This window comes from Dipodomys merriami, unplaced genomic scaffold (genome assembly GCF_024711535.1).
Source record: "Dipodomys merriami isolate MVZ:Mamm:240054 unplaced genomic scaffold, mDipMer1.0.p SCAF_34, whole genome shotgun sequence".
In the NCBI taxonomy this organism is placed as follows: domain Eukaryota; kingdom Metazoa; phylum Chordata; class Mammalia; order Rodentia; family Heteromyidae; genus Dipodomys; species Dipodomys merriami.
Genome location: NW_027204937.1, coordinates 8,584,906 through 8,607,939, shown reverse-complemented (window position 1 = coordinate 8,607,939; position 23,034 = coordinate 8,584,906). Strand labels below are relative to the sequence as shown.

General features: G+C 36.0%; 1 protein-coding gene across 10 annotated transcripts in view; it reads left to right on the top strand.

Moving 5' to 3' along the window:
- The window catches only part of Osbpl9 (oxysterol binding protein like 9), a 127,110-nt gene that overhangs the window by 71,317 nt on the left and 32,759 nt on the right, over positions 1-23,034 (top strand). For 5 of the 10 annotated variants that reach the window (XM_069987247.1, XM_069987246.1, XM_069987253.1 and 2 more), the window contains 4 exons: positions 12,063-12,158; positions 12,859-12,906; positions 14,725-14,754; positions 15,797-15,847. In XM_069987247.1, coding sequence (XP_069843348.1) covers positions 12,063-12,158; positions 12,859-12,906; positions 14,725-14,754; positions 15,797-15,847 — 225 coding nt within the window. Of the gene's footprint in view, positions 1-5,140; positions 5,210-12,062; positions 12,159-12,858; positions 12,907-14,724; positions 14,755-15,796; positions 15,848-23,034 lie in introns of all 10 variants that reach the window. The other 5 variants (XM_069987245.1, XM_069987244.1, XM_069987251.1 and 2 more) reach the window with 3 other exon arrangements.

Below are 23,034 nucleotides of genomic sequence, written 5' to 3'. Positions count from 1 at the left end.
TTGCTCTTTTTGTTAGCTCTGGAAAATAGGAAGTGCTGCTCTGGGGAATCTTGTGCAGCCCAGGGAAAAAACAAGATTCTGTCTCAAAAATAACCAGTACCAAGACACTATGTAACCCCTCTTTACAGTATCTTTACAATAAAAAATATATTAAAAAAAGAACAAACAAAATCTAACAAAGGCCAGTTGTTTCCTAGATCATAAAAAATACAACATATTGAATTATATATCATTTGAGTTAGAATGCTAAGAAGTAACTATTAAAATTGATATTATTGATATAAAAAATAACTACTTTGAAAAGGGCTGAAGGCATGACCTATGTGGTAGAGCATCTGCCTAGAAATAATGAGGAACTCAGTTCAAACCCCCATTACGGCCAGTTCTTATACTCTCAGATACTTTCTCTCTGAAGTCTTTCTTATTCTCATAACTTTCTCCCTTGAATCTTATACTTTTTATTCTGTTGTTAATCTCATACATTTGTTTAACCATGCTCAAATCATTTGTCATAGTCAGACGTTACCTTCTCTAATTGAAACTCTTTTAGGACAGGATCAGTATCTGCTTCATTTTGGCATCAGTAAAGTATTTAACACAGAGCCATGGTCACAGGAGATGCCCAATAAATAAGTAATTACTGTTTACACTGACTTGTAAGGGCCAGCATAGTTAGTATATATAAAAATGTGCTCATCATAAGATTTGGCACGAGAGAATGAGTTTTTAGAAAGACAAGTTGTCATTGCCTGATCTTGTTCATTGTACTGAAAAATTTCAATATCTCTCCTTTTTTTCTTTTTTGTCTTAAAATCTTTAATAGCCTTTGAAAAATTTAGCATCCATGTAATATTCTATAACTAAATGGATTATATTTGTTAATACTTTGATTTATAATCTGAAGAACTTTTACTTCATTACATTTTTTTGGTGCCAGTACTGGGATTTGACCTCAAGTACTGGAGCTTTATGAATTTATGGTCTGGATATTGCCCCTTAGCTTCTTCATTCAAGGCTTGTGCTCAACCACTTGAACCACAATTCTATTTTCAGCTTTTTTAAAAAATATGTTTTTTATTGTAAAAATACTGTACAGAGGGGTTACAGTTACATGAGTAAGGTAATGAGTACATTTCCTATCAGCATTGTTGTCTCCTCCTTTGTTTTTTTCCCTACCATCCCTTCCTTCCCCGCGTCCCCAACTCCTCCTCCTCCCCCTCCCACCTTTCAGCTTTTTGGTGGCTAATTGGAGATAAGAGCCTCACAGATTTTTCTTGCTTGGGCTGCTTCAGATAGTTGTTGATGCTCAGCTCTCAAGTGCCAGCAAGAAGGCACACTGAAACATTCCTTAATTTACAGATTTTTAGATAAACACTTCCTACAAACAAAAGACTAGACAAAACAAGTCCTGCTGTGCAGAGTTTTATATTCTGGTCCTTATAACAGTATAGGATCAGTTTCAGAATTGCCAGATTTATTCTTTCAGTATACTTTGGGATTTTGCAGATAATTTAAAAAGAATGTGGATGACTTTGAATATACAAATATTTTAAATATAATCTGTGGTTTCTGAAATTTTTTCATAAATCTTTCAATTCGTCATAAAATAAGTACGTACAAAAGAAATTAAACCACATGAATATGTAAAGTAAAACTAAGAGAGCCTCTGTCTCAAATGACCCTTTCTCTTAAATCCCACTCCCCAGGAATAACAGCATTTTTGTCTTTCATGTGTTTGATTTTGAGTTGTGTGTATAAACTTTTAAAACTTAAACTTTCAGTGTGCAATTAAAATAGCTTTTAAAAATGCATGTATCTAGTATAAGATAATCACTATTAATTTATTTGAATTCTATATCTTATTTCTGTTGCACTTATGCTGGTGTGCTTTTCTTGATTATAGATCTCTTAAAAATTTCACATAGTTTATAGTTTTATCTATTTGTTCCTCCTTTTTATTTAGGGGGAGGGTGGTACCACTTGAACTTGGGGCCTGGAGCTCTAATTTGTCTTTCTTGCTGATTGCTAAGCTGACATAAAGCCGTGCCTTCTGCCTGCATGTTATATTGGTTCATTGGAAATGGAGTCTCACAGACTTTCCTGCCTGGGCTGGAATAGAACTCTTTGGTCTTAGACTCCTGAGTAGCTAGAACTGCAGACATGAGCCACCATCACCAGGCTTTCATATACATCAGATTGAGTGACTTCTATAGAGTAGGGACTATATAGAGATTGGGGTGATAGTGATGAGTCCAGATTATCTAAAATTCCAAGATTATAAGGGAAAATAAAATGCCTAACATTATATTACCTAGACTAGCTTATTTTGATACCAGTCTTGATGAGAAAATGGAGGCAGACAACATGACTTAGCTAGATCACACAAGTGATTCATTAAAAAAAATGAACAGATTGGTCTGGGAAGGTGGCTCAGTGGTAGAGTGCTTGCCTGCATGCATGAGGCCCTGGGTTTGATTCCTCAGCACCACATTAGCAGAAAAAGCCAGAAGTGGCACTGTGTTCCAAGTGGTAGAGCTCTAGCCTTGAGCTGAAGGGCTGAGGGACAGTATCCAGGCCCAGAGTTCAAGCCCCATGACTGACTCCCCTCTCTCCCCCCCAAAAATTTACAGATTAAGGATTTAAAACTAGATCATGTCTTAAAGCTTGTACTCATTTTTCACTATATCAATCTCCTTCACTCCTTCATTCCTTCATACTTCAGCCAATCTCCAGCCACATGTTAATGTCCTTAAAAACTCTTCAAATATTAGAAAAGTATTATATAATTGAAGTCAGAAGACTAGAGTAGAATTCCAGTTTTTTAAAAAAAAACTGGCCAAAAGATTTGGGTAAAAAACACCTATAAGCCAGGTGCTAGTGGCTCATGCCGGTAATTCTAGCTACTCAAGAGGCTAAGATCTGAGGATCACAATTTAAAGGCAGCCCAACAAGAAAGTCCAAGGGACTCTTATCTCCAGTCTACCACCTAAAACCAGATGTGGGCAGTAGCTGAAGAGGTAGATTACTAGCCTTGAGCCAAAAAAGCTCAGGGTCAATGCCTATGTCCTAAATATAAGCCATAGGACCAGCACAAAAACAAAACAACCCAAAACACTTTTAAAATAGGATCTCTATCTACTATACTGTGATGCTGAAATGAGAGTACCTAATACTCTGGAAAAATAATTCCCTTTATCTTATTTATTTTTGAATTTGTGGTCTTAAACTTGTTCACTTAGACCTATGGGAAAAGCAGGATGTGGTGTCTCGAGCCTGTTACCCTCGCTACTTAAGAAGTAGAAACCAAGGGCCCCAAAATTTGAGGTTGGCCTAGGCAAAAAATAAGTTCAAGAGACTATATCCCATCAGTGGCTGGGTGTGGTAAAGCACACTTCCATCCCTAGCAACATGGGAAGACACAAGTAGGAACCCCAGCAACCTCTGGCCAGCCTGGATATAAAGCAAGTGAAAGTAACCAAAGAGACAGGAGGCATGGCTCAAGTGGTAGAGTATCTGCCTAGCAAGTATAAGGCCCTGAGTTCAATACCTACTAACACCGAAAAACAAAACAAAACAAAACAAAAACCAAACTAGACATTACCTTTTTTTTTTTTTTTTTTTTTGGTCAGTTATGGGGGTTGAACTCGGGGCCTGGGCACTGTCTCTCAGCTCTTCAGCTCAAGACTAGCACTCTCCCACTTGAGCCACAGCACCACTTCCAGTTTTCTGGTGGTTTATTGAAGATAAGAGTCTCATGGATTTTCCTCCCCGGCCTGGTTTTGAACCTGGGTCCTCAGAGCTCAGCCTCCTCAGTAGCTAGGATTATAGGCATGAGCCACCAGCACCTAGCTGCCATTACCTTGGGTATCTAGCCATTTTGGGTAAGAAAACTAGCTTTGATGGAAAATACCTTCTTGAAAGTATAGTGGTAAATGCTTAATACTAGGCTCAATTTTATGGACATTTAGAAAGTGATCATCTTGTAGTACATGGTGACATATATCTCTGTAATCCTCACGCTTGATAGGAGAGATAGGAGGGCTGCAAGTTTGGTGCCATCCTGAATTTCATAGACCCCTCAAACCCAACAAGGGCTACATAGCAAGACACTTTAAAAAAACAAGACATTATAATCTTTACTCCAAATGATTTGATAGTTGAATACTGATGTTTAGGATCCAAAACAAATAGATGAGTTGAGCACTGGTGGCTCATACCTGTAATCCTAGCTATTCAGGAAGCTGAGATCTGAGGATCTTGGTTCAAAGTCAGGCTGGACAGAAAAGTCTGTGATACTCTCATATCCAGTTAACCACCAGAAAACCAGAAATGACACTGTGGCTCAAAGTGATAGAGCTCTAGCCTTGATCAAAAGAGCTCAGGAACAAGCGTCCAGACCCTAGTTCAAGCCCTACAACCAACAACAACAACAAAAAAGATAAATGAGATTCTTAGTCTTTAGTACTTCTCTGTCTCTGAGTCCTGTTCTTCCTTCTGCTGAAGTGGCTGAACTAAATAGGGGTTATTAATGGTTCAAAATGTTCATCCAAGTAAATCAGAGATTAGTAATTAGCAGTGTTTCATATAAAATCATGGTCTCATTTCTTGTTGTTTGTTTCATTAAACCAACTTTTTATGAGTGAGTATGGTGGTTCTGGGGCTTGAACTTAAGACATGCTGTCTCTGAGCTTTTTTTTGCTCAAGGCTAGTACTCTACAACTTGAGCCACAACTTCACTTCCAGCTTTTTTTTTTTTGGAGGGGGGGTGGTTAATTGGAGATGAGAGTCTTTCCTGAGACTTTCCTGCCCAGGCTGTCTTTCAGCTGCAGTCTTCAGATCTCAGCCTCCTGCATAGCTAAGATTACAGGTGTGAGCTATTAAACCAACTTTTAAGTCATCTAATACTAGACAAATTTAATTTACTATTTAATTTACTATTTTAATTTTCTAACTTAAACTTCTAAAAACAAAAATACATTGTTTGGCATGATACTGTTTATTTTAACTTGTCACTTGGTGCTCATGTACTTTTTCTCTATAGTTACAGATTTTCTCTTTTATTATTCCTTTACTTGATTACTGATATCAGACTCACAGCATGGTAACTCTTTATTCTTTCTTTTCCTTACCTTTATGGAAGATCAGTACTACACTTGCTTTTTTCCAGTCTTCTGGTATCTCTCCAGTTCTTGAATTTTCAAAAATAATTGTAAGTTATTCAATTGTAAGTATACCCTATGATTCTGTCACTGGATGAAAGCTTATCTGTGATGCATGTCATCTAAAATTGCTATCTATTAATAAACTTTCAAAATAGTCATATTTTAATCAAAATGACATTCTTGCAAAGTTTTAACTATAGTGTATGTGCTTTGCTAATTAAAAAAAAATATCCTGTACTTTTGCCCATGTATTAGTTTTTATTAAGAGAGTTGTTTTCTTTGGGGATTTTTTCTTTGTTAAAAATTTGTTGTTATTCTCTTTTACATTTCTACTACTGAGAACTTTCTAGCATTTTCTTATTCTGAATTTTTTATTTCTAAAATTATTTTATTTTATTATGGAATTATTTTATTTCTAATCTTTTCCTCATTACAACCTATACTGTGTAAGAGAAAGTACTAAAAGTATACTTAATCCTTTCAAGTTTCCACTGGGAAAAAAGATTTTATATGAAATATTCATCTGTTAAGTTTTGTGTGTTTTTTTAAAGTCTTTTTTGCTTGGGCCTTCCTGTTATTCTGTTGTTCTGTTATTTCCTCAAGTTACCAGTACATTTCTTAATCTCCTGCTTCTGATCTCAAGAAGACCTTAAACCACCTACTCGATTGTTCATGTGTCTGTCTGCAGGGATACTTTAGAAGCTTTTATGGTCTGCCTGGAAAGTTGTTTCCTATACAGTTTTACTATGGTAGTGTCTTTTTAATGCAGCTACAATTTGCATTTTCAGGTAGTTTTAAGGACTTTCCTGGAAGTATTCTTTTTTTTTTTTTCTAAAGAGGGTAAAATATTTGTTATGTATAGAGTATAAATAGTGTTTAATATCACAGTAAAGTCATTGGTTTAGAAGTTGATTCTATTGAATTGATTCTATTAAATCTATTGATTGATTCTATTGAATTTAAGTATTTTCTGAGATAGAAACTCCCCATAAATTGGGCCTGATGTATCTTTCTCTCTATATTAAGCTGGATACATAGATCTGGAGTGATACAAAATTGCCTTACTCTTCTTGATTTATGTGTCTGCTTTAGCTTTCTCTTTTTCTTTTTCTCTATAGTTGTACTGTGGTTTAAACCTGGCTCTATTGGGAATTGATGTGAGAGCCTAGGCCCTGTCCCTTAACTTTTTCATACAAGACTGGTACTATACACCACTTTAGCCACAGCTCTACTTCCTATGGACTTCTCATGGACTTCCTATCCATGCTGGCTTCCAATTATGATACTCAAACCTCAGCCTCCTGAGTAAGATCATAGCCATGAGCCACACTGGTTCTCAGCCTCACTTTTTAGGAAGTTTTTTTTTTTTTTTCTTTCTCTTTTTTTTCTACTTGATCCATGCCTAGAGCTCCTTTTTTGTTTAGTTACTTGTCAAAGTCTCATGTCTTTTGTCCTGGCTAGTCTGGATCACAGCCCTCCTATTTTTTGGGGGGGGGAGAGGGTTCGGTCGTGGGGCCTGAACTCTGGGCCTGGGTGCTGTCCCTCAGCTCTTCAGCTCAAGGCTAGTGCTCTACCACTTGAGCCACAGCGCTACTTCCGGCTTTTCTTTTTGCTTATGTGGTGCTGGGGAATAGAACCCAGGGCCTCATGCATGCAAGGCAAGCGCTTTGCCACTGAGCCACCTTCCCAGCCCTTCTACTTTTGTCTCCCAAGTAGCTAGAATGATAAGTCTCTTATTTAACTAATTGATTAAGGCCCTGGCTGGCCTTTAATTGCATTCCTTCTGTTCTCAGTTCTCTGCCTCCTCACTATTGCTGAGATGCAAATGTCAACCATCATTCCTGGCCTTCTTTCGTTTTCTTTATTACCAACATACTTTTGAAAGTTAGAATTGTTTTTGCCATAGGTACTATTTTTTTCTTTACATAGTTTTCTTATTTTTATGATCAGATTTCAGTATAATTTCTAAGGAGACATTTCTAATTTAATTATATCACAAACTATTTTGTCTTTTTCTGTAATTGCTGTGTAAAATTTAAACATTTTTTGTCCTTTGGGGTTTTTTGTTTGTTTATTTTTAAGACAGTGTGCTGCTGTGTAGCCAGATTGGCCTCAAACTCACCATTCTCAGGCTTCAACACCTCCTAAATGCTTAGATTGTAGGTGTATGCCACCATGCCTGGCTTAAATCTTATTTTTACAGAAACTGTCACTATGAACTATGAACTATGGCACTTCAATATAGTACAATATAATTGCTTCAGAAATGATCAGAAATGATCGAGAAGAAGAAGAAGAATGAGGGAACAGAGAAAGGGAAGGAGAACAAAAAGGCAAGAAAAACTTAGGGAGAAGGGTCCTGGCAAGTCTGGTATCATGACATCAGTAGTTGCTAGGTATTGCTGGCAGTGCCACATGTGTTCATCTAGCACCGAGCTAGCTCTGGAAGGTTCAGATCCAAATGACATAGTTCCTGCCCTTTGCATATTCCTTCAGAGAAGTCAATCATTAAGTCTTTTGGATGATCAGTGTTGGGACAAGTACATAGTACTAGGAATTGTGTCCACTGGACTCCCAACCTGTTTGTTCTCAAGAAGTCTGAAGTCAAACCACTCTTAAAGGGTTTGTTTTGTTCTCAGTTCTTTTCAAAAGCAGACAAACTATCCTCAATATGATAAAGGACTGTGTTCTTATAGTCTTGTTTAAAAGTAAAACTGAGGCTGGGAATGTGGCTTAGTGGTGGAGTACTTACTTTGCATGAATGAGGCTCTGGATTCAATTTCTCCATATCACATAAACAGAAAAAGCCAGAAGTGATGCTGTGGCTCAAGTGGTAGAGTACTAGCCTTGAGCAAAAGAAACTCAGGGATAGTACCCAGGACTTGAGTTCAAGCCCCAGGACTGGCAAAAAAAAATTTAAGTAATAATAAAAGGAAAGTTAAAAAAACAAAAAGTAAAAGTGAAGCTCCATTAGAAAGGACTAATAGGAATACACTTCCTTACTGTTCTAAACATTGAGTAAAAAGTAACAGATAATACTTCAGGATAGTTTTAATGGAAATAGTGTCTGTCATCTCATGAGATACTTAAGCAAAGAATAGCAGAAGCATTATAAAAATAACTTGTGAATGGAAAGTTGGATCCACATGACTTACGTGTTATAAAACTTGTACTTTGTAGTTCATTCTTACTAGATTTGAGAAAACATTTTAATTACTATCAACTATCTATGTAATTGATAAATTGTATAGGTTATTTTATTGATTTTTAAATGGTTTAACTCTAGATTTTTTTATTTATACCTAAAATTTGTGGATTATTCTACAAGAAAGGTTAGACCAGTTCTAAGATTTTGGGCTGATAACCATCATTATAAACCTCCTCATATATTATATTAGCTAAAGAAAAATGAGAGTTCTAGAGGCGGTGAGATTGATTAAAATATTGAGTAAACATGGGAAGAAGTAACAATGAAATCCTCTTGTATTACTAATATAAGCCAATTTAAAAAGGGGGGGGCAGGCATTAGTGGCTCATACCTGTTATCCTAGCTACTCAGGAGATAGAGATCTGAGGATCCACAGTTCAAAGCCAGCCCAGGCAGAAAGGTCCATTAAGACTGTTATTTCCAATTAACCACTACTGTGGCTCAAGTGGTGGAGCACTAGCTTGAGCTTAGGGACAATGCCTACGCCCTGAGTTCAAGCCCCAAGACTAGCACACACAAACAAAAAAAGAAAAAGATGAAAGTTCTTTAAGATTCATGCTTTGAAGCCTATAATTTATTCTAAGGTAAAAGGAAGTTTTGGAAGATTATCCAGAGATAGTTCTCAGAAAAAGGAATTGAATAAAGGTTCATATGATTTAGAATCAACAAAAAGTTATATGTAGACTTAATTTAGGTAGGGTTCAGATTGAAATAATATAGTTCATATTGTTTCCATTTATTCCCTGGCAGATTTTTGGTAATTTGTTCCAAAGGATATGTAATTTGTACTATTTTCAAATAATTTTTATTGAGATTAGGCGATTACATAAATTTCATATATTTTACAGTATTGTGGAATAGTGATACTTAAAGTTACAAACACATTTTAACCTTCACAAGGCAAATTGTCATTATCATGGTTTATAAATTTTGTGAATTCTATGAGCTTTGACAATACAACTATTTCTTCCACATGAGGTGATATATACATTTCTTTCCTTTTGCTTAGTGTAAGCTGTTCCCTCTTTCCCTCTCATTCCCTCCCTCCCATTGCTGCTCTTGAGTTGTTTAGTTCATTTTTCTCAATGTCCAGTGCAGCTGATGCGCACCCCCCCCCCCCCGTTTTATGTTTTCCTATTCCCCTCTGATTCTGTGTCTTCCTCCTGCTAATTTGAATTTTAGGGTGGTAATTCTAAGTGGATTCCTAAGAGGAAAAATTTTTTAAAGTCATTGACTTTTTAAAATACATAATAAGAACAATGTATTTAACCAGTTTTAACAGTTCTAAGATCATAAATCATTGATAATTATGTTATAATGTCCTGTGAAATAGTGAAATAGTCCTTCTAATTTTCCTGTTGTATAGTAACATGGAAAAAATGACTTCTACTATATTGTAAATGAAATGCAATTACTTATCCTTCCTTTTCTATTGTACTTGTCAAACGTTTCTAATAGGATGCTCTCTGGGTTATCTTTTAAAATGAAGGTGTTTAACCACAGTTTTATTAATATATGGATTGTGTGTGCATTTATATTATGATTTTTCTTTAACTTTGTTTTTAACATATAATACCACTTATTTGAAAGATTCCCTACCTGAGCATTTTTCTGAAGGAAAGAAAGAAAAGAAGAAAGAAAAAGAAGGAAGGAAGGAAGGAAAGGAAAGAAATAAAAACAGGCAGATTTATTGCTCTTGAGTTTGAAATAAAAAATCCATTACAGGATAAATAGATTTTTTTCCCTTCATGGTCTTAACAGGACTTGGATTTTTTAATGTTTTGTTTCAGAATTTGAATTTTAGTTTGTTGAGAAACAAAAAAATAGTAATCCTAATTGTAATAGTGTATAGTAGCTGCTGCATTAATAATAGGAAGAACATGGTAGGTAAGACAGAAGTTATAAGGGATAGAGGCATGATTTAAATGATAGAGTCTTAGCTAGCAATTATAAGGCCCTGAGTTCAAACTCTAGTACTGCCAAAGGAAGATAGGAGCGTAGAAAGCCACAGGATCTTATTAATGCTAAGCTAGGATTCAAAACTAGGCTTGACAACCCATTGCTATTTCCATAGTGCTTTCCTCTGTTATTTTCAGCAAAGGACTATGAAATGCTTTACTGATGATGAAGTGTCACATAGGCAAAGATGAAGTATTACTTCATCTTTTCTACGAATATGGGAAATATGAAAATGAGCACTGTGCCTTGGCCAGAGACAGGGAAAGTATGACAAAGCTAAGTTCAAGATATGCATCCATTGAGGGCAATTTGTGGTTAAGTTGGGATTTTTTTTTTTTTTAATTTTTGTCCATTGTGGGGCTTGAACTCTGGGCCTGGGCGCCGTCCCTCAGCTCTTCAGCTCAAGGCTAGCGCTCTACCACTTGAGCTACAGTGCCACATTCTGTTTTCTGGTGGTTTATTGGAAAAAAGAGTCTGTCTCATGGACTTTGCTGCCTGGGCTGGCTTTGAACCGCGATGCTCAGATCTCAGCCTCCTGAGTAGCTAGGATCACAGGCGTGAGTCATTGGCGCCCAGCTTAAATTGGGATTCTTACAGTTATAATTCACTGCCTTTATTTCTCTGCCTAACTGTGAAAACTGGGCATGAGGACATGACAAGGTGTTAGTCTAATTTTCTACAGCTATTTGTCTTTTATGTCTTAGATTGATTTGTTTTTCAGTCAGACAAGAACTCAGTTAATTTTAAGTAAAGTAAAAACATAGGAAGTGTATTCATTCTTTCTTGGAACTTAAGATTTAGGCATATAAAAATAGGAAGGATGTACCAATGATGGACCTTTTTTCTTTTGGCCGATCATGGAGCTTAAACTCTGGGACTGGGCACTGTCCCTCAGTTCTTCAGCTCAAGGCTAGCGCTCTATCCCTTGAGCCACAGCACCCACTTCTGGCTTTTTCTGCTTATGTGGTGCTGAGGAATCAAACCCAGAGCCTCATGCATGTGAGGCAAGCACTCTACACTGAGCCACCTTCCCAGCCCTAATGATGGACTTTTAAACTGAGAAATAAGGCTTCTAGATCTAGATAAATATTTATAGTTTGTCCAGAGTTTAGTGTTTGTGCCAAGTTCATTTCCTTTTCCCTAAGGCTTTGTTGTTGTTGTTGCTCAAAGCTAGCACTCAAGTGGTTCTTGAGTCACAGCTTCATTTCTGACTTTTTGGTGCTTAATTGGAGAAAAGACCAGCTTTTTTTTTTTTCTTGCCCTCATAATAATCCTTCTGCTTCATCTTCCCAAATACTGAGAATCTGACAGATATGTGCCACCATACCTGACTTCTTTTTCCCCTTTCTTTTTTTTTTTCCTTTTCTTTTTTTTTCAATAAGGAAAAAGGCAGAAAAACTTCAGAATTGATAGAGTGGGTTAAGGAATAGAACCTAACCATGAGAATATGAAGTTAAGATTCAAGGAGTAGAAGAGTAAACTGAACCAAAAAATAGGAGTTAACAGGGGGTAACATATGTAGGCACATTGTAATGGGCAAGAAGAGAGTAATGCTTAAGGCTGATAAAGGATATTGATATGCCATTATTCTTAGAGATAATTTTAAACTCATTTGTATAAAAGTACTATTTTTATTTGAAAATGCCTTCATGTATGGTGGCTGAATTATTTTTTGTACCATTAAATGTTGCTTGAAGAGAGCTAGATTTATTGCAGATTTTCTCTTTCTCTAGGGTTTGGATTCGGGATTTGTTCCTAGTGTTCAAGACTTTGATAAGAAACTTACAGAGGCTGATGCTTACCTACAGATATTGATAGAACAATTAAAGGTATGTTTTAGTTTATATATTGAATTGACACAATGTAGGAAACATTGAACCTGATTTGAGTTTTGTTAGTTGATGTGGTTCTTCACCAGTTTTTTAAACTGGTTTTTTAAAATCAGTTTTTTTAAACACTGATTTATTCAAGAAGCTTTAAATATATTGGTAAATAACATATTTATCTAAATTTCGGTCACTGAGGCAAAGGTAACTATCTAGATATAAATAGATTAGATTTATAGTCACAAATATGAAACTGGTAATTTTTAGTAGCTTTGACTACTAAAGTCTTTTTGTCTTAAATTCTATTTTTGGAGAACAGTATACTGGAAGTACCCTGTCTACTTTCTTTAGCACTGCGAAAATAAGTTGTCTCCTTCAGTTTCTGCTTTAAAAAGACTTAAATGCAAGGTCCTGGAGAGAGAAAGCATGTTGACAAACTTGGAAGACAAAACAGAAAAGGCTTGAATCTAATGGTTATTCTAAGTTTTTAAAACTCATGTGGTTTCGTTGCTCAAAGTGATTGTGTTTATAGTCATCCACAGAGTAAATATAACTTGATATAGTACCCTGAAAAAATACACTATTTTAAAAATTCATATGCATATAAAAAATACGATTAAGAACTGCTTGATTTTTTTCTGTTTAGTAAATAACACAGCAATACACTAGCTTGATACTATAACCATTTCTTTAAATCCTGTAGCTTTTTGATGACAAGCTTCAAAACTGTAAAGATGATGAACAAAGAAAGGTAACTTCTATAATCATGTTCATTTTTTACTTTAAAATTTCAAATCTAATAGCCTTTTTGGGAAATAACAGAAGTATGTCAGTAGTTTTACTAGTAAAATAGCATTGTTGAAGCCAACATGATAGTATGATAGTACACTTCTATAATCCCATCATTGGTTATAATCCCAGCATTGGGCATGAGTTAGGATTGTGAGTTTGATTCCAGCCTGGGCTAAATAGCAAGAACTATGTGGGGGTGGGGGGGAAAAAACCTTCCCCAAATAGTATTATTGATCTGTTATAATAGTAATGTTATATATACTTTTCTGGTGCATTTCTCATATAATGTTATACTTAAAATAATATGCAAAATTTTATTAGTTATTTATAAGTGCCACATATATTAGAGTAAGTTCTTTTCCATTCCACATATAATGTTTTAAGTACAAATTTATTTTTATTAAATTTCATGTGACACTTCAGGTATTGGTGAACCAATAGAAAATAATTTGAAGAAAAAAAAGTAGTAACATGGAAGAAAACCAGTGGTGCTTTAGTTATAGTTCTACTACTGATTTCCCCTCTTTGGATTTCTTTTTTTCTTTTTTTGTGGCCATTTCCAGAGATTGAACTCAGGGCCTCATGCTCTCTCTGAGATTTTCATTCATGTTGCCATACTTCCTGTTCCTTTTCTTGAATTTCTGGTGTCTGTTTTGTAGTTTGCATATTATTTTCATTTTCTGATGAACCTTTACCCTCTTCTTGGCCAAATTTCCTGTTGCAGCATTTTTTTCCATAATCTGTTGCCTATAGTCTTACATGTGGCTCTTTTATGTATACCAATAGTAGAAATACATGTTCTAACTTAACCTCTGTTCTTAGTTTGGGAATTCAGTCTCAGATCATTTTAAAAACATTCCAAGAAAGGTTAAGGTGATTCTGAAAAAAAAAAATTAAAATCACATAATTGGCTGGGTACAGTAGCTCAAACTTTAATCCTAGCAACCTGGGAGGCCAAGGTCTGAAGATTGTGTTTCCAGGCCATCCCAGGCATAAAAAAGTTTGCCAGATTCCATCTCAATCATGACTGGGTATGGTGTTGCATGCCTGTTAACCCAACAGTAAGGGAAGCACATGGCTATCAACAGTGATACTTGCCTGTCCTCTCTAATAACACAAGAAGCCCAGGCTGCCCTAAGCATGAAATGAGAATTTACCTAGGAAAGTGTGTGGATGCGGCTCACCATAGTAGAGTGCCTGCTTAACGAGTGCAGCTCCTGAGTTGAATCCTCAGTACTGCTAAAATATAAAATCACATAATGAAGTCTTTAGAAAACAAAAAGCCCATTTTCAGGAAAGGATTCATGTTTATATTCTTAGAAATTTTCAGTTGTATTCATTTTTAAGAGCTTTTAATTTATAAAAATTTTTGGAGGTTTTTTTTTTTCCCCAGCACTTGATTTATATTAAAAACACAACAAAATATACTTTCTCCCCAACTTACACTTAGGGATAAGTACATTCTGGTCAAATTCTTCTCTTTTGTGTATGGGCCAGTACTGGTCTCCTGCTTAGCTTTTTCACTTGAGTAGTTTTCTGCCACTTGAGCCACACTCTTATTTCTAGCTTTTTGCTGGTTAATTAGAGCTAAATCTTTCTGATTTGTCTGTCCTGGCTGGCTTCAAACCTCAGATTTTGGCCTCCTGAGAAGCTAGCATTATAAGCATGAGCCACCAGCCCCCAGCTGGTAAAATTCTTTAAATGACTAAATACTTTAAAACAATGACTGTTAATTTGTGCTTCTCATTATTTCTGTTTAAACTTATTTTTCTCACAGAAAATTGAAACTCTCAAAGAGACAACAAATGTAAGTCATGTACTTGATAAGCTGTTGTAAAATGTATTTTAAGCTACTGTTGATAAGAACAACTGAGGCTTTAACTTTTTATGGATTTTTATAGAGGTGTTTAAGAATTATATCACTGTCAAAAGAAACAAACTAATAACCCCTGTAGTTGAAATAACTTCTTATACCATTTTAACTATTTCTGTCTTGTTTGTGAGATTCTTGGATAAAAGATATTCTGCATGTACAAATGCAGGTTAAGTGTCCCTTATCTGAAATGTTTGTGACCAGAAGTATTTCTAATTTTGAATATTTTTGGATTTTGTTATATTTGCGCACATGTAATAGGAGATGGGACCATAATCCAGAAGATAAGACCGAGTCTAAACTTTGATCTGTGTTTTGTATATGCTTTAACCACATAGCCTGAAGATAGTTTTTTATCTCACTTTCTATGTCTCTGTCTTTTGACTGCACCCTTCCTGTAAGATACAGAGTTTTTCACTTGTTGCACCAAGTCAGCTGCAGATTTTGGATTTTGGAGTTTTTAGACTAGATTGTTTATTCTATAAAATATACACTGATTCAGATTTCTTCATTTACTGGCCTTCTGACAATATTTAAGACTACCAATGAGATTGTATCTTGAAAAAGCCATTTTAAAAATAGATGTGATAGTATCTCAGGTTTCTTAATATTTTGACAGAGTCTTTTGCTCTCTACACTTTCATGAATGCCTTGAAATTGACATTGGGGTTGCTACTATTAATCTAAGAATTTGAAGGTTAATCATGACATCTCTTTCTTTTTGTGGTGCTAAAATTTATGACTCAGTGTAAACCATATTCTGTCATTCCTTAGTAGATCATAAAATTGCCAATGAATAACTTCATTTGATACCAGCAGCATATTAGAAGTCATGGATATCCAGAAGAGTATTGGTGTAGTGCTAGAGTTCCCCTTGTACATTTGAACTGATCTTTAATTTTTAACATTTTAAACTTTAACATCATTGTAAACATTCTATTTACAAGATCCTAAAACCAGTGTTTTGTTTTCATAGAGCATGGTAGAATCAATTAAACACTGCATTGTGTTGCTGCAGATTGCTAAAGTAAGTAAATTTTACTTGTGATTACCTTGATGTAAAATTCAAAAATTATAATGACACAAAACTCAGTTCTGAAACCTACTACCTTCCCACAATACGCTGAACTGTGTGTTTCCTGATACTATTAAACAACTATTGTGTTTGGTGTTACCTCACCTACGTGTGCCTGTTTTCTGTTAACAGTTTCTGTTGGTAGTTAGCATGGAAGGAAGGAAGGAAGGAAGGAAGGAAGGAAGGAAAGGAAGGAAGGAAGGAAGGAAGGAAGGAAGGAAGGAAGGAAGGAAGGAAGGAAGGAAGGAAGGAAGGAAGGATATTTGAATGACTCACCCCTTCCCATCATTTAACCATTATTGCAGCTTGGAACAGGGCCATCTTTTGCAAAATCCTTCATAATTTTTTTTTCCTTATGAAATAAAGGAATTATGTTTCAAGATAACTACTTTTCCTACTCATAATAAAGAGTGTAATGGAAATATATTTAAAATTATTTTTGTGCAGCATTTTTGGTACTGAACAGCTTTTTTGCTGGTCTTTATTCTGGAACAAAAAATATATATTTGAACTACTGTGAGTTAAAATTTTCATATGTATTGTCTCCTTTTTTGAAAAATTTTAGCATACTCAAATACATTGCCTGAAACTTGCAGGCACTTTTTAAAAAGTTCTCCCAGCCAATCAGTTCTGCCTGACTACATATCTCTGTCTCTTAGGTAATGGCTAGAGGGGTATGGTAGACAGCTCTGCATCTAGGCTTGAGAGTTTGCATGATTACATTAGTAGCCTACTCTACTCAATTGCATATTTGCCTAATTATAAGGAATTTTTCCCCAGCATTGTTAGTGTCATAATAGCATTGTATAACCCATTTGTATTTTTATTATTAGGATATTAGCTGTCATCTTCTTTTGGAGCTAGACTAAGTCTACTGACAGTGTCAGAATTCAGGGCTTGTGTTTACCTTATAGATAGTCCTGACCTCTGTACCTCATTTCCTGTATCTGTGTCTAACTTTTGTGGATTAGAATATATTCTACAGCTAAGAAGTGGCACTGGTGGCTCATGCCTGTAATCCTAGGCATTTGTGAGGCTGAGATATGAAGAATCAGGGTTCTAGGCCAGTCCTGGCCAAAAAGACCTCAAAAGTCTGACTCAAAATAACTAGCAAAAAGCTGGACTGGAAGCATGGCTCAAGTGGTAGAGCATCAGCAGAATAAGCTTGTGTCAAAGCCCAGTATCATTAAAAAACACACATACACAAAGAAGAGAAAATAGGCTTGAGGTCATAAAAGGGTTAAAGTTTGGGGTTTTTTTTGTTGTTGTTTGTTTGTTTTGCTTCTCCTTTGCTTGGGTAAATGGAGGACATCTACAGTTTTGAGAGTCTGTATACGCTAATCAGTAAACTACACTCTGCCTGATGGGGGTAGATATTTAGGGCCATTTATAATACTTTCTCTGAATGATGGAGGAAATTAAAGAGTATGATCTCTAAAAGTCATTCCGGTCTGTAGATAGTTGTATAATAGGGCCCAGCCTACTTCAGTAACTCATTTTAGTCTTTAAGAATATTTTTGGGGCGGGGAATGTGGCATAATGGTAGAATGCTTGCCTCATATGCATGAAGCCCTGGGTTTAATTCCTCAGTACCACATAAACAGAAAAAGATGGAAGAGGCGCTGTGTCTCAAATGGTAGAGTGCTAGCCTTGAACAAAAGAAGCTCAGGGACAGTGCCCAGGTCCTAAGTTCAAGCCTCAAAATTGGCAAAAAAAAAAAAAAAATACATGTTTGATGTTCTATTTTTTAAATATGTTACAGTTCAAATTACTAAAGCTTTTTTCTAGAATTTTCTATAGTTTAATTATGTACATGTTAACCTATCTGTCCTAGTCCAGTTAGAACTACAAGGTCCTTTGGAATGAATAAAAAAGTGGAGTTTGCTTATTTTAGTTGTTTTATGTTAAGACTTTGTATGTACAGATTATGTTTACACTATATATGCACTCTGAATCTTTGAAGTTAATTTAAATGTAAATCATACCGTATCACCTGGCTGCTCAAATTCCTCCTAATGCTTTCTTCTCTTATTTGGAACAAAGTCTGAACTACTCAGCAGTTTCTATCACTTGAACTATCACCATTCTCTTACCTTGTTTGATCACAACATTCAATAACATTGACCTGTTTTCTTTTTCTCAAGTAAGCCAAACTTTTTCTGCTTTAGGATTTTTATTTGTACTTTCTTGCACTTCTCACAGATTTCTACCAAGCTTACTTCTTTCTTCACTTTATTCAAGTTATTGCCTTAGAGATACCTAAGGTGGTTCTTGCCTATAATCCTAGCTTCTCAGAAAGCTGAGATCTGAGGACCAGAATCCTCAAGAAAGTCCGTAAGACTCATCTCCAGTTAACAACCATAACAGTAAAAGAAAAGCTAGAAATGAATATGTGGCTCAAGTAGTAGAGTTTTGAGTGAAAAAACCAAGTGAGTATGAAGCCTGAGTTCAAGACCTAGTACTGGTTCCAAAAAACACAAACAAAAAAAACCCCAGTAATTTCTAACTACTCTTATCTAAAAAATAAAATAAAATAAATAAATTTCACACTAGTTTCTTTTACTTTATGCCCTTATGCCAATTACTAGCCAAATTTATAAAACATCTTTATTTACATATTGTCTATATGAGAGGCTGATCTCCATGAGGACTTAATTTTACTGCTTATATGGTATGCTCAGATACTGAAACAAAATGCCATAGACTGGATGTCTTAACTAACACATACTTATTTTCTCATAATTTTAGAGGATGAAAATCTATTCAGAGTACTGGCCCTTTCAGTTTCAAGTGAGAGTTTCTTTCCTGACCCACTTTCTACTTGTGTCTTAACATAGCCTTTCCTTTGTGTGTGCGCGCACGCGCGCGTGTGTGCACACGCATGAGAGAGAGAGAGAGAGAGAGAGAAGCTAATAAAGTTCTCTGTTTTTCCTTTTTCTAAAGACACTGATTCTATTGAATCAGAACCCCTACCTTTATTACCTCCTCCAATTGTAATAAAGCCACTTTGGTAGTTAAACCTCAGCATAAGAATTTTGGGGAAAACAAAACAAAACAAAACAAAAAACCACTACTGTGTCCTCAGTACCTGCATCAGCTTTCTCCCACATAGTAAGTACCTGATAAATAATTGAATTGTTAAATGATTTTTCTAATGTATAACTTTTAGAAGTTTTATTATTTAGTATTTTTCACTGTCTTTTAAATTTTGCTGTGATCATCTTTTTATAAATTAATCTTTATGCCAGTTTAATCAAGTAGCTAAGCTGTGATAAAAACATAATTTTTTTAAGTAATAGAGGCAGAGATGGAGGGATGGCTCAGTGGTAGAGCACGTGACTACCTTGAAATCAAACCTCACACATGAAGAGGGCAGGGGTAAGAGGTGGGAGGGAGGCAGCATTGCATAATCTGAAAGAACATGTATTCTGGAACCAGACCTTTTTTTTGTGGTATCTGTATTTGAACTCGTGACCTTGTGATTGTTCAGCTTGCTTGCTCAGCTGACACTCTACCACTTGCCATACTTCCAGCTCTGCTTTTTTTTGCTGGTTATTTTGGAGATAGAGTCTTGCAAACTTTCTGCCTGGACTGGCTTCAAACTGCAATTCTCCGGATCTCAGCCTTCTGAGTAGTTAAGATTACAGGTCTGAGCCACCAGCATCTGGCTAGGTTTTTTTCATTATTGTTATTTGGGTGATTTTTGATGATGTTGTTGTTGTTTTGGTTCATTTGTCTGTGTTTTCATGTTGATGGTTTAGCCCAGGGCCTTGCACTTTCTAGCAAGCAAGCATTCTACCTCTTGGTCCATGCTTTCAGCCCCAGACTGGGATTGAATTCCACCTTTGAGCAAGTCTGTTTATCATCTGTGCTTTTATATTGTATATAAATAAGGATAATCATAGTGCTTGTCTTTTATTGAAATGTGAGATGTTGTGAGATGTAAATTAACTATTTGTAATGCCTTTAGTACCAGGCATGTAATAAGCCCTAAGTAATTGTTTATTCAATTTAAAATTGCAAGGATATAAAGTTTAAAGTGAAATCACATGTTGAGAAAAAGGAAGAAAGAACTTCCACCTAGTACAGGTGGAAATATAAATTGTAATATCCACTTTGGAGGACTTATTGACAGGTTAATAAAGTTAGTTCCTTTGTAGGAAATACTGCTTTTTAAGACCCCAAAGTAGGATACAGGAAGTTAGCTAATTTGGTATTGTGACATTCAAGTCTTAGCATATACATAATTGTTATACTTTTCTCCAGGCCTGTGAGTTATCTGTTCACTTTCTCTCTTTTTGGTGGAATACTGGAATTTGAATTCACAACTGGGAGGTCTACCACTTAAACCATGCCCCTAGCACCGTTTTCAGATAGTCTCAAGCCATTGCTCATTTAACTTCAGACTTACTTCTTCCTACTTCCTACTTACCTTCTCCTTTGTACCTGAGATTACAGGCATGTACCTTATGCCAGCTTGTTTGTTGAGATTGGGATCTTGCTAAATTTTTATCTTTAAACTGATATCCTCCTAATGTCTGACTTCTGAGAAATTACAGGCATGTACCATCATTTCCAGCCTCTTTTCTCCTTCCTTCCTCCATGTGTGTGTGTGAGAGAGAGAGAGAGAGAGAGAGAGAGAGAGAGAGAGAGAGTGTGTACTAGGGCCTGAACTCAAGACAGAGAGAGAGAGAGAGAGAGAGAGAGAGAGAGAGAGAGAGTGTGTGTACGTACTAGGGCCTGAACTCAAGGAGAGAGAGAGAGAGAGGGAGAGAGAGAGAGAGAGAGAGAGGAGAGAGAGAGAGAGAGAGAGAGAGAGAGAGAGAGAGAGAGAGAGAGAGAGAGAGTGTGTGTGTGTGTGTGTGTGTGTGTGTGTGTGTGTGTGTGTGTGTGTGTGTGTGTGTGTGTGTGTGTGTGTGTGTGTGTGTGTGTGTGTGTGTGTGTGTGTGTGTGTGTGTGTGTGTGTGTGTGTGTGTGTGTGTGTGTGTGTGTGTGTGTGTGTGTGTGTGTGTGTGTGTGTACCTGAACTCAAGGCCTGAGTGTTTTCCTTGAGCTTTTGTGTTCAAGGCTATATTCTACCACTTTCAAGTTCGACTTCCACTTTTTGGTGGTTAAGTGGAGATAAGACTCTTAACAGATTTTCCTCCTCAGGCTGGCTTCAAGCTTTGAACCTCAGATCTCAGTCTCTTAAGTAGCTGCACTTGGCTTTACTTCTTGGTAATATTCTTTGAAGCAGAAATTTTTAATTTCATGAAGTCTGATTCGTCAGTCTTTTATTGCTTGTATCTTTTTCGACATATCCTAAAAATCATTGCTTAATTTAAGATCACAAAGATTTGGCTTTTGTCTTATAAATTTAGCTCTTACATTTAATCTGTGATTCACTTCAGTTAATTTTTATGTTTTGTGTTAGTGAGCCAAGTCTATTGTTCATTTAGCTTTCTTTCCTAACTCTTCCCCTTGCCCTTCATGAGACAGAGTTTCATATGTAAACTATGGCTACTCTGAAACTCTGTATGTGGCCCCAGACAGGCCACAAACATGTAATTTACCTACCTCACTCTCCAAAATGCTGGGATTATAGGCATGCACACATCTGGTTTTTGTTTGATTTGCATGTGGATATTTAGTCATCCCAGACCCATTTGTTAAATCTTATAAACCTTGAATTAGAAATGGCCTTTTCTACCGTACAAATTTGAATTTGTGTGGGCATGTAATTATGAGAGCTTTCCCTATACTGCATTGCTCTCCTTTAGAGAGATGGGGATGCATTTTTACTGGTGGGCTTATTTTAAAACACTGGAGTTTATAATTCTGGTTAAAAAAAAAACTTCCCAAATTTTATGCTGTTGACTGCATACTTCTAGATGTGTTATCATGATAAAGAGAATTGCCATTGAATATAGAAATGAAGGACTTACAACCAAATACCTATGTGTAAAGTCTAAAGTTTCTTTGTTTCTTTAATATACATTATATTGAATTCAGTAAAATCTTGACTTTGGTACTACTTGAGATTTTGCTTTAGCTAACCCTGATAGAAGGCATCCTGTAGCTTGCTTACAAGACAAAAATACACACACACACACACACACACACACACACACACACACACACACACACACACACACACACACACACACACACACACACACACACACACACACACACACACACACACACACACACACACACACACACACAGGGAATGGGGATAGAAGAAGAAAAGGAATTAAGGAATATAAGCTAGATATGATAATAGTACAGAATCCCTAAGACTTAGATGAGAATTAATAATATTAGGTATTTATTACTCCTGGGTCCATTTGGACTTGATCCTTTCTTTAAAAAAAAATCCATAAACAAGGCATTGGTGATTCACTCCTGTAATCCTAGCTACTAAGGAAGCTGAGATCTGAAGATCAAGGTTTGAAGCAGTTACATAAAGCAGGAAAGTCTGTGAGACTCTTTACCTCCACCTCTTACCTTAACCACCTAAAAGCCAGAAGTAGAGCAGTGGTTCAAATGGTAGAGCACCAGCCTTGAGCAAAAAAGCTCAGGGATGGCATCCAAGCTGAGCTCAAGCCCCAGGACTGGCATATACGCACACATAATAGTAACAAAAATAATTAGCCCTATTTAGAATGTCTTACAGAGAGCATATACTTCTAATTGAAAACATTTTGGGGGGAAAATTGCTAAGTTTATTATACCAAAATTTATTATGTGTCAAATTGTATTTTAAATTACACCAGAAATAGAAATGATATTTTCTTAGTTAATGTACTGTACTGTATCAATAATCTATTGAAGTATAACAAACTATTAAAGTTGAGTGTCTTAAGATACTTTAGTCATTTATTTTTCTCAGAGATTTGTAATTTGGGCAGGACTTAGGCTTGTCTGTTTCATGAAGCCATTTTTTCTGGTGGCTTGATTGACAGCTAGAACCTACTTTCGGCTTTCTTAAATAGCTTGGAAGTTGGTTGCTGGAGGGATTCAGTTCTGCTTCACAGAGTTTTCTTACTGGCTATATAGGCTCTCTTCTAGTACAGTAAGTTTCCAAGAAAGCAAAGTAAAAGTTGGTGACATTTCAGAAGTTGTATTTCACTACTGCTGACCTTGCTGGTAAGAGA